The sequence below is a fragment of the Taeniopygia guttata genome, chromosome 13 (assembly GCF_048771995.1).
Source record: "Taeniopygia guttata chromosome 13, bTaeGut7.mat, whole genome shotgun sequence".
In the NCBI taxonomy this organism is placed as follows: Eukaryota; Metazoa; Chordata; class Aves; order Passeriformes; family Estrildidae; genus Taeniopygia; species Taeniopygia guttata.
This window is the reverse complement of record NC_133038.1, coordinates 4835081-4847352: the sequence shown is the minus strand read 5'-3', so window position 1 is coordinate 4847352 and position 12272 is coordinate 4835081. Positions and strand designations below refer to the sequence as shown.

General features: G+C 47.4%; 1 protein-coding gene across 1 annotated transcript in view; it reads left to right on the top strand.

The window, feature by feature from the left end:
- The window catches only part of FAT2 (FAT atypical cadherin 2), a 56058-nt gene that overhangs the window by 10581 nt on the left and 33205 nt on the right, over positions 1 to 12272 (top strand). The window contains exons 2-4 of the mRNA XM_030283732.4: positions 1134 to 4419; positions 4822 to 5136; positions 11565 to 11626. Coding sequence (XP_030139592.4) covers positions 1155 to 4419; positions 4822 to 5136; positions 11565 to 11626 — 3642 coding nt within the window. The 5' untranslated portion in view covers positions 1134 to 1154. The remainder of the gene's footprint in view (positions 1 to 1133; positions 4420 to 4821; positions 5137 to 11564; positions 11627 to 12272) is intronic.

Genomic DNA, 12272 nt, shown 5'->3' with positions numbered 1-12272 from the left:
TAAAACAGGAAGAAACAGTTCTAGATAAAGATCTCCTGGGATATCTGGGGGAAATATATGCACCTATATTTAGCTTATCCCTGGTTTCAACCCCGAACTGCACACACAGCAGCATGCACTTAGCTTTTGAAAAGAACAGGCCTTGATCCTTTAACAAGCTCTGCAAAGCTCCCTAATAAAGTTACATCCCTGTTAATCACATGTGTGCTCCCCAGCTCTTTGGTGCACCTTGTTCACAGAGATAAACCGTGGAGCCGCAGCTGCTGGGGAGCTGTTGGAGAAGGAAGCTGATGGCGGGTGGTCATGGACAGCAGATCCTCTGCAGGAATCCTGACCCTGGGGCTTTGCCATGAGAAGGCAGCAACCAGAGAGATTACTCAAGGGCTGAGGGTGACATGGGCAAAGTGTCTTGCTGGAAACCTGCTCCTTCAGTCAGCACGGAGGAGGCAGCAGGGTCAGCCCTGTGAATTAGAACTTGGAGGTAATTGAGGCAGAGCTCGACTAGAAAGTGAGAGAAGGCTGTTGGAAGGGCCACATAGTGAAGCTGCACATTCAGAAAGAGATTTTACAACGTGGCACGTGTTCCCCGTCATGTGCTAGGGAAGGACAGCACATCCTGTTGCACAAGGAGAGAAAAGGGAAGACAGCCACAGAGAGGAACATAAATCAGTTTGCATTTTGACTTTTGAAGATACTTTTTGGAAACTTCAGTGGAGAGAGAAGTTAAGATGGAGAAGGTAGGCTGGAGAAACAAAACAAGAGGGAGTTTGGATTGAGGGGGATGGAGAGTGTAAATATACTGTTTGATTTAGAAGAAAGCAGAATGAAGGGTGGGCAAGATTGTTCACAGAGTAGCAAGTCAGCCTGATAAGAGCATCTTGCATGACTTAGCACATTTTGCCCTCTACGAAAGCAGAAACTGAAGCAGAGAAATAGAAGAAATCTGAGCCAGCCTAGGGATGTGGGAGGACAGATCCCTCGCTGGGACAGAGGGAAGAAGAGTTGAGCTAATAATTGTATCAGTAAAGATCAGGGCAGACAGAGCAGGGAGGTGAGGCTGAGCCCTTGCAGACTTTTCTGTAACACGCTGACCTTAATGAAAATTACCAACGTTCTTCCTTTGACACCTGCAGGGCTCAAGGAGACACCGCACCATGGAAGTCTCCATCAGGAGTCACTTCCTGAGTGTTGCTGTTTTCCTGATGCATTGTGTGGTCCACAAGGCCAGCTGTGAGAAGAGCAACACTTCCCCTCTGCACTTCACCCACTTCTTCTACAATGCCACCATCTATGAGAATTCAGCCCCCAAGACCTACGTGGAGAGCTACGTCAAAATGGGTATTTACAAGAGAGTCCCTGAGTGGGACATCAGGTACAGAATAGCTTCTGGGGACAGCAGCGGTCTGTTTAAAACAGAGGAGCACGTGATCGGGGATTTCTGCTTCTTGAGAATAAGAACCAGGAGCAGCAACACAGCACTTTTAAACCGTGAGGTCAAAGACAGTTACATGTTAATAATCAAGGCCACAGAGAGCACCCTTGCCTACGAAGCCTGGGCCAAAGTCTTGATCCATATTCTGGACAGAAATGATTTGAAACCTCTCTTTTCACCGCCCTCCTACAAAGTGTCCATCAGAGAAGACACTCCTCTGAAAACAGTGATCAGCACGCTCAGTGCCACTGACGCTGACGCGGGCCAGAACGCTGAGTTCTACTATGCCCTCAGCACCAAGTCCAACCTGTTCACTGTGCACCCCACCACAGGGGCAGTTATGGTCACAGGCAGGCTGAACAGCACCCATCGAGGCAGGCATAACCTGCAGGTTTTGGCTGTGGACAGAATGAGAAAGATCACGGAGGGGAATGGCTTTGGGAACTTGGCTAGTCTCACCATCCAAGTGGAGCCATCTGCCAGGAAACCCCCCTCTATCTCCTCGGTGAAGGTGACATCACCTGACTCAGACGAAGACTTTATCTATGCAACTCTTTCCGTAGAAAGTGGTGACTCAGAAGCAGGGGTTGATTCGGTTGAGTTTGTGGATGGAGATCCGGGAAGACATTTCAAAGCCATCAAATCGTACTTTGGGAGCACTGAGTTCATGATTGTGTCAAACAAAGAGATAAACTGGTTACTTTACCCATTTGGTTTCAACCTCAGTGTGCAAGCCAAGGACAAGAGCAAGCCACCACTGTTCTCTCCTGTCAGAGTTGTCCACATACCTCCCTCCAAGTATGTTTCTGCCAGGTTTGAGAAAGAAGTGTACCGGGTCCAGCTCAGTGAATTTTCCCCAGCTGGAAGCCAAGTTGTTATGGTGAAGATCACACCAGTCGTCCCAAATCTTAAATACATTTTGAGACCTACTCCTGACAGCACAAGCTTTAAGATCAATCCTTACACTGGACTGATAACTACAGTCAGAGCAATGAACTTCCATGAGCAGTCTAGTTTTGAGCTTGAAGTTACAAGCAGTAACAGTCACACATCCACGACTGTTATCGTTGACATCATTGACTGCAACAATCATGCTCCAAGTTTTACTCAGTCTTCTTACCATGGGGCCTTTGATGAAAATGTTCCTCCTGGTACCAGTGTCTTAACAGTAAGGGCTACAGATGAAGATAAAGGAGACAATGGCTTTGTCACCTACAGCATAGCCAACCAGAAATCAGTTCCGTTTGTCATTGACCCCTATTCTGGTGTCATTTTCACCTCCAAGTCGATGGACTACGAGCTGATGCAGAGATGGTACCACCTGCGAGTGTGGGCGTCAGACTGGGGCTCACCCTTCCGACATGAGACTGAGGTGTACGTCTCCCTCACACTGAGCAATGTCAATGACAACGCTCCTGTGTTTGAGAAGGCGAGCTGCAGTGGCACCATCCCACGGGACTTTCCAGTTGGGAGCCCTGTGGCCACGGTCTCTGCAATCGACAGTGATGAGCTGCAGCATATCAAATACGAAATCAAGTCTGGCAACGAGTTACAGCATTTTGAACTGAATCCCATCTCTGGAGTAATATCCCTTAGAATATCTCTGCGAGATCTTCCTTCTGAACAGCCACTTTTCTACTCTTTGAAAATAACTGCAACAGATGGAGAGAACTATGCTTTGCCAACATCTGTAAACATCACTGTGGTCAGCCAAGGTCTCCCGGTCAAAATGCAGTGTGAGGAAACAGGAGTCTTGAAACAACTGACAGAAACCATCATACACTCCATCGAGTCTCAGTCTCAAGGCCATGGGCAGGATGATGAAACATCTCTGAACTTGCACCTTATAAACCATAACGCTCCTAAGTTTGATGACAGCTTTCCACGATCCATTGATATCATAGAGACTGTTCCCATCAACTCAACTATTGCTGACCTTTCAGCCACTGATCCTGACACTGGTTTCAGTGGAAAATTGGTTTATGTCATCTCAGATGGAAATGATGACAGCTGCTTTACAATTGACCTGGAACGGGGTCTCCTTCAAGTCCTTTCTCCTTTAGATCATGAACAAACCAGCTTCTACATTCTCAACATTACTGTGTATGACCTTGGCACACCGCAAAAATCATCTTGGAAACTACTGGCTGTGAACGTGTTGGATACCAATGATAATACTCCTAAATTCACTCAAGCTGCCTATTGGGTGGCAATACCAGAACATGTAGCAGCAGGGACAACAATAGCTCAACTGAAAGCAGAAGATGCTGATACAGATGACAATGGGAGAGTAAAATACTCCCTTTTAACCCCCACGGACAAGTTTGCCATTAACGGTGTCACTGGAGAAGTGACAGTTACAGGTGCTCTAGACAGAGAATTGTGGCCTTGCTATGTGCTGAAAATAGAAGCTAGGGACCAGCCCAAAACAGGCTTCCAGCTGTTCTCTGTTACAGACCTCATTGTGACTCTGGAGGATGTAAATGACAACACCCCTCAGTGCCTCCCAGCCCTCAACAGTGTGAAGGTCCCCGAAGACCTGCCCGTGGGGACCATTCTCCTGTTTCTGGAAGCTTTTGACCCTGATGCTGGCTCTGGGGGGGAGGTGAGGTACAGCCTCATTAACAATGAGGAGATGATGTTTCATGTGGATAAGCTGACCGGGGCACTCCGCTTGGAGAAGGAGCTGGATTATGAGAAGAGGGACTCTTACAATCTAACCGTGCAGGTCAGTGACGGTGGGAAGCCCTTCTCTCGCTCTTCCCTCTGCCACCTGGAAGTCAACGTCATTGATGTCAACGAGAATTTGAACCCACCGCGCTTTGCCTCCTTTATCTTCAAAGGCTGGGTGCAGGAGAACAGCCCTAAGGGCACCTCGGTGATGATGGTCACAGCCAAGGACATCGACAGGGGCAAAGATGGAGAGGTTCAGTATTTCCTCCGAGAAGGCACTGGCCTGTCTGTCTTCCACATCGAAAAGGACACAGGTAAGGACATCTTGATTTAGTAGTGCGCCTTGAAGGCTTAAACTGCCTGCTGTGCTTGGCCTGGCTGATTACAATGTTCTATGCATTCAAGCCTTTCTTGATTGTGCAGGGATTTACTAATTTACCCCTAGATCTGGGTAGGAGCAAGCAGGGGTTCTTCTCCTTAAAATAACGGCAAATCAGTCCTCCCCCAAAATACCAAGGTCTTCTCTATCACCTGTGTACCAAAAATTAACCTCAGCAGAAACAAGCCCCTCACACAATCTCACAGCCACACAAGGTACGTGTGAGAGTTGTGTGTGCATCAAAGAGCAGAAGCAAACTTGAAACTGCTCTGTCATCAAGGACTAAGCAGTCTGAGTTCCTTAAATCCCTCACAAACATTCCCTGTCCTTTTCCTAGGCACCATACGGACCATAGGATCGCTCGACCGAGAGGGAACATCTCACTACTGGCTGACTGTGCTGGCCCTTGATCTGGGAACAATTCCTCTGTCTTCTGTGACTGAAATTTATATTGAAGTCACTGATACCAACGACAACCCACCTCAGATGTCCAGACCTGTCTTCTATGCCTCTGTGATGGAGAATTCCCCACCAAACACATCAGTCCTTCAGCTTGATGCCTTCGATCCAGACTCCAGCTCAGAGGGAAAACTGACTTTTCACATCCTAACTGGGAATCCTCAAGGACTCTTCACCATTAACCTCAGTACAGGTAAGATTGACCCAGCCCAGCATCTGTTTTTGAAGCTTTCCAAGTGCCCAGAGGATGTTACATATTCAGTATAAACAGTCCACACAGCTGCCTTTGTCACACTTTTATGCTGCAGCAAAGGTCCCAGTCTCCAAATACGCTCTGCAGGGAGTCTAAGGATTGAAACCCTCAACCTGAGGGCTGTGATTTGCATCCAGGTGGCTCTTAGAATGACACAAATATGCTGCTTTCAAAGCCCTAAATAGTTGCTTTTAATCTTCCCCCTTATAAACAACTGTTGCACAGCCTGAGCCCGGGAACCCCTTTCTGGAGGTGACTGTTCCTGACACAGACCCAGGCAGGATTAACAAAAACGAATTCCACTGCACTTAAAGGCTCCACCCATTCTCCAGCACTATTAATGTAGTAAGTGTAGTAAGCCTCTTCTGCCATCTTCCTAGACTATATCTTTCATCTGAGGATTATTTACCAGATCTTGCAGAGCCATCAAAAACCTGCCGATGTTTTGTGTAAACAGCTTCCTCAAACTATCCCGGCAGAGCTGACATTGGGCCAGTCTGGCAGGGAAAGCTGTGCCGAGCCCTTCATGCCATCAGCTCCTGGGAGAAGAGGGAAGGGAGGGCACAGAGCCTGAGTATGGGAGAGGATTAATTGCATGACTTTGATCTCCTGGAGATGATAAAAGCGGTTCAGCTACTGCAGCGGGATGGAAGCTTGCTCTCAGATGAGGAGCTGGATGTATTGGAAAAGGCTGGAGCTGCTCTCAGTTGTGTGTTACCAGTGGTGTAGTGGTTCTCTGGCAGTGCTCTACAGCTGGCTAGGAGGGGAATGGAAGAAAGAAATTATTATTATGAAATATTAAAATCTTTTTGTCACAAGAACCTCACAGGATGTATTTACATGGCACTGTATAAATGCACCTGGAGATGTCAGCTAACTGTGACCACTGCTGCCCACAGCTGTAGCTGTCTGTGCTGCCAGAAGCTTTTTAGCCTGGTCAGGACATGGCTCTGCATTCAACTTTCCCACATAATCCAAACAGCCGTGCACAACCCAGCCCCAGGACAGCTTGCACAATGCAGGGTTCTCCAGAAATGTTCCTTCAGAAGCCCTTTTGCATAAAACCACTGCCTTTTTGATGGGATGTGGAGCAGGATGGCTGTCAGGACATCAAGCTGGCTCCCCTCTTCAGCTGAGCAGCCATGCACCCTGTAGGAAATTCAGCCTTTATGCTGCAGGCAAAGCTTTCAGCCCCATTTGAGTGCAAAGTCACAATCCAAGGCTGTCATGTTCCATAGCAAAATGAGTGACTCTGGCAAAATCCAAATGTTTGCTAATGAGACGCCTCACCTCTGAGCCAACCCATTAATTGCCATCTTTGACAAAAAAAGCGCTCAGTTATGAGTAATCTCCATCTCTCCCTATTCTCAGGTGATTTGCATGAGAAGAGTGATAAGTTTGTCAGTTCTGAAAGAAGCCCATGGGCTGATCTTATCTCTTGGACAGTTGCTGGAGGTCTCTTCTTTAAATCCTCAGCTTGGAGGTTGTTTAAGGTCCTGCTTCCAAGCCTGATGAGGATTCAATTATCCATTATTTCACTTGCATGTCACCCAAAAGAATCTATAATTACCTGTGAACATTGGTATAAACTGAGCAGTTATGCCCTCATGTTTGCAGTATCTGAAGAGAACTGATTTGCTTCTGCTGCCAGAAGGAATATCACAGCTTGTTCAGAGCCCTAGGCAGCCTTTTGGAAAACCAGTAGTATTTTCATTTTGCAGGCTAGTTGCTCCATTAAGTAGAATAAAACAATAATCTTTGGTCTCAACTTGGTAGTGCAGCACTGGAAGATGAGCTGATGTCATTCCCATTAGTGCAGGATTGTATTAAAAAAAAAAAAAAAAGGGTTATCCCACTGCAGGGCAGAAGACTGTGATCAAGACATCTCCTTTTCACCTATCCCACATGCTCATTGTCATCAAAGGACAGACAAATAAGTCACACTGGCACTGAAATGAGCCAGGACACAAGAGGACCAGAGGCCAGTCTGGGTCTTTCCTAGGTAGGACGTTTGTGGTAGTGGCAAAGGGAGAGGAGGAGGAGGAGGAGGAGGAGGAGGAAGCTCATTCTCATCCCGTGTCTTTAACAGGAATTAAGGTCCTGATGTGCTGCTACAACAGGTGTATCTACACACAGAATAACCCTGCAAAATAGCCCTGGATAATCATTTAGGGCAGAGTGACACACTATTGCAAGTAACCTAATTTGGTTCCTGGTTGTGTGTTTGATTCAGTACTTTGACATGGGGTGGATTGGCCAGTGGAGACATAACCAGAAAGGCCCCTTGACTTCTCCTGAGGCCTTGCAGGGGAGCCAGGAACAGCCATGATAACTGTCCTGGGTCTCTCCAGCACTCCCAAACCCCACAGAAAGGCTCTAAGATCTTCAACCTCTCAGTTCTGTAAAGAGGGTGGAGAAAAAGGGGAAAATACGTGAAAGTCTAATGAGAAGAGGGAACAAAACTGTGCACCGAGATGAAAGCTCTGTGCCATGGGCCATGGAATCTCTCCAGCCCAGCCTGGCAGCTGGTGTGGAGCAGTGTTTGTGGGAGACAGGGATGGATATCTACACAGAGAGATGGGCAGATAGGAGGATTTGGGGTATTCTGCTGGAAAAGTTTTCAGCTTGTTTTGTTCAGAATTTGATGTGAAGGGGTTTGAGTCCAGACCAGGAACAGGAGGAACTGGGAGGCTGTAGCAATAAGAGTCAGGGTGAAGCCTTTCGCCCTGCTGAAAGGCTGTTTGGAGAATCCTTTTACTTTGGATTATTTGTCTCCAGCTCCTATCTAGTGCTTGTTCTTCTGGTGTTTCTTCTGCTGTGACAGTGTCCTTTGGCTTCCTCAGGATGCCTGTGGTTCCCTGCAAGGAAGGATTTCCCTACAAGGAAGGACACCCTGCTCTTTAGGCCCGAGGGATGGTTGCATGGCTGATCCCCAAAATCAACATAACACACAGCTGAGCATGGATTAGTGCACAGTGGGGTCAGAACAAGAGATGGGGTGCTAGGAGGAGAAGGAAAAGAAGGTTAAATGGAAGCAGGAGTGAGATAGGAGAAAGATGGTTTTAGGAGGACAACCTCTTCCCTTCTCAAGCTCTTGTGAAAGCCTCACTGCCTGCAAACCTATTCTGGCTATTTTAACTATCTTAGATTCTCCCCCCTGCAGCAAGGGCAGGAGGCCAGCAACCTCCACCCCAGCCCTGTTCTTGCCAGCAGAAGTTATTATTTTTTGTTCCCTGACAACAATGGCCTGGTAATTTCGCTGCTCCTGTTCCAACATGACCAGCCTTCCTCTCTGCCCTTTGCAGCAGCAGGCAGGAGAGAGGCAGACAATCCTTTCTCATTGCTGTGTGTGGACAGGCTGCTGGAGCACAGTCTTTGCCTGCCTGCATGCAGGCAGCAGAAAGCATTGTTCTTGGACCTTCACCTGGATGCAGAGCCTGGCTAATTGGCCAGGTGCAATTAAGACCTTTGACAGTGTTGTTCAGTCTCCATAGGATTCAGCAGAAACCATCAGAGCCTCATGCAAGAACACAAATAAAGGACACCCACTCAACTCCATCTCATGTCCCATGGGACAGGCTGGATGGGGTTTTGGAGCAGGGCAGGGTACTGATAACTCACACACATGCACATGCACACACAAAACACTCTTTAAAACTAAGCCTGCACTTCCCAGGCCTTGTAGGGGACAGCAGAAAGAACCGAGGAACTGTGTCCCCAGGCCACAAAAGCTGATGGCAGTTCCCCTTTAATAACAGCTTCCACTTCCATTTTAGCCCTCTGGCCTCACAGGGTGTATGACCAAGCAGCAAGAAATGAAAATGTGCATTAATTCCAGCCAGCTTCTCTCAGGAGCCGTGTGCAGTGTCCATCTCCCCAGCTCGGGTGCTCCGTGGCCGTGTGAACACTGCTGTCAGTTTGTGCATCTCAGCACCGCCCAGCACCACGGCTCCAAACGGGAATTAGGCTGATTAACCCTAATTAATTAACCACAAGGCCTTTCAGATCCCAGGGCAGAGTGGTAACTGGCTCCACAGAGGGGAACCAGGAGCCACGGTTGGGCACGGAGTAAGGGACAGAGTTTGCCTGGGGTCAGGAGGAGAAGCCAACCCTTTGCCTTGTGCTCGGCAGATGTGAAGATAAACCAAAAAAATTCCATCTGGTGAGACTCGCAGCTGGGATACAGCACAGGTTATGTGACAGAGAGCAGTCAGCTCTTACTCCCCAGGAGATACAGGAGCATCCTCGGTGGTACAGGCATTCAAGAGTGTCATTAAATTCCAGTTCATCTGCCTTCACTACAGTCCTCCAGCACTAGAAAGCTGAGCTGTGATCCTGCTTTCTTTCATTTTTTTCATTGAGTCATAGGAAGAATTTCAGGGTGTGGCCAAGCAAATCCAGATAGCTACTTCAGAGTGGTTACGTTCCCTTCCCTCAGCTGGCGTACAGTAATTCAGTACAAACAAGGTGTTAGTCTGCTGCAGCTGGATTTTGTAATCTGATAAACCAGAAACATCCCCAGTGTGCACATGGGTGTCTGTTTTCAATATCTATATGTTCTGTGGGCTTTTTAGGCCAAAATTATGAAGGATTCTCTGAAGTAGCTGGAGTTCTGGGCTCAGTAGCCAACCTATTGGTAGTGAGGACAGGAACATCAGAGATCTCAGTGAGCTGCTGCTGTAGTTCCTTCTCCAGGCCCCCATCAGGAGAGCATTTCCATGAGTTTTGCTGCTAATGGAGCCATACAGCCTCTCACTAACCTGGGAAAGATTTAAAAGTTCCTCAGCCACTGGGCTCTCTGCTGAGTCCTCTTCACCTGCTTGGATGTTAAGAGGATGACTAGGGAGAGAAAAAAACGCACTATGACAGACATGCAAACAGACTATTTCAAGCCATCCTGTCATAACACATTAAGGAGTGTTGATTTATGATTGTAAAGGCATCAAATAAATGTTTAGTACCATGGCTGCCAAATGTGAATAACCTCAGAGAACAAGTGGAAATGGTGAGCAAGAGTCTGTCACGTTCCAAGCAGCTGGTCCCTCCTTCAGCTGCCTTGTGTTTCCTGCAGTCATCTGAAATTTTCTCCTGCCTGTCATGCTCAGACAGACACTCACAAAATGTATGGTACAACAGAAGACAATACTATTAATTGCAGCTGTCTGGTTTTGCACCAGAAATGAGAGTTGAGATGGGTCCATGCAGCTGGGATGTACAAGTTTTTTAGGGTGCACAAATGCATGTGCTCACACCACTGCACATGCACGTGGCATCCTGTGCAAAGCATTTCCTGGGGTAGCATGAGCCTGTGTCACTGCTTGCTGTGCTCAGGAAATTCACCCTGCCTTTCGTTGGTGTGAAGACACAGAACTTCCCTTCACAGGGAAGAGAGAGACCTTGGCAACTGGGAGTGGACAAAAACACCCACGTGTGTCAGCCTTGATGACTTTCAGGAGGTTGAATATTACATATACGATTTCCATTGTTTGTAAAGCAGTTGTAAAATAATCTGGAGCTGCTTTTCCCCAGAAATGAAAAGTCAAGGGACTCAGCAAGAACTGTTATGAAACCAGACATAGAAACAGAAGCCTCAACTCCATCCTTTCCACACTTGCATCTACTCAGCTTAGTCATTGATAGGCCAGAAAGGGGAATTATGATGATTTTGTTTCAACCTTAATTTATTATAGCCACAATTCTTCACTCCTGCATCCAACCCCATTCCCTGTGGTTAAACTACTGTGTATTTTTCAGAAATCCCTAAAATCTTGCAATTGTTGGAGGACTCACCCTGTGTATCATCAAGGCTTAAATAATATACCAACATTATTTTTGACTGTGTACCTTATTTTTAGCCTGAATGCATTTATTCAGGCAGTTGAGTACAGGGTATTTCCCAAGACAGAAGACAAACTTTTGTCAAAACACTGTAAATTACAAAGAGCACGGTTCAGCAGAGGGAAAACAGGAGTAGAGACTTGTTGGGAGACTTGTTAAGAGGCCAGACTTGTGCCAGCACATGCACAATGTTTCTTACTTAGAGGCATAAGAAAAGTTTTGTTTTCGTGGTCCTGCAGCTTTTCTCACCTAATGCCTTGCCAACCCTCAACTGATGCAGGCATCTGGTAGGTGTTGCCCCTCCTCCGTGGTGTCTGTGATCAGAGAGCAGCAGCAACACCTCCACGGAGGGGTTCACGCTGGGAGGGGGTGGGTTACCCTCTGGGGGTATCTGTCTTTCTCCTCTGATCACAAAGGGAACCTGAAACAGGACAGGTGGGCAGGCTGATCTTGAGTATTCAGGGATCTGATGAGCCCTGGCTTTTCTTGCATGCTGAGTCTTGGAGCTCAAAGGGTTTCTTTCTTGGCAGGTCTGATTTCCACGACTTCACGGCAGCTGGATCGAGAATACAAGGCTGAACATATCCTAGAGGTGGGTAATGATGATTGTAATTAGCTTTATTTACCTACAAGTGTATTAAGTCCTCAAAGGGCTTTCCTTGCAAGTTGGAGCACAGAGAAAGAATCTCATCCCATCAGCTCCCAACTGCTGGGAAACTTAATTAAATGGTGTGTGTTAACCCAAGAGACAGCTGCAGCAGTACTGCAGGGTTTAGTATTTTCTTGCTGAGGACTGGAGCAAAAGTTCTGTTCTGGAAGCTGTGGGAATGCAGGAACAGGACTGGAACTGTCCTCTAGCAGGATAGTTTATACATTATGGGGAAAAGAACAAGCCAGAGAAGTCCACCCTTGTTTATCTCATGGTATCAGATATTGCTATGAGTATTCCCATCAGAGGGATCTGGAGTTTTTGAGTCTATCAAAGTCTGTCATTTCTCTCTGCAGTGCAACATGCTGGGAGCGTGCACAGGCAGGGCAGGGTGAGGATGGCTGGTACCTTGCCAAGCCATTGCAGTGCAGATGTTTTCAGATGTGTGCTCTCTAACGACCAGCCTGATCCACTGCCCAGAGCAGCTGCAGGCAGGAGCCCTGCAAACTCACCTCCCTGTGCATGGACAGGCCCTGCACACTGCCAGCAACAGCCACCAGGCTTTGCCCTGCAGAGAGGAGCAGTGCCT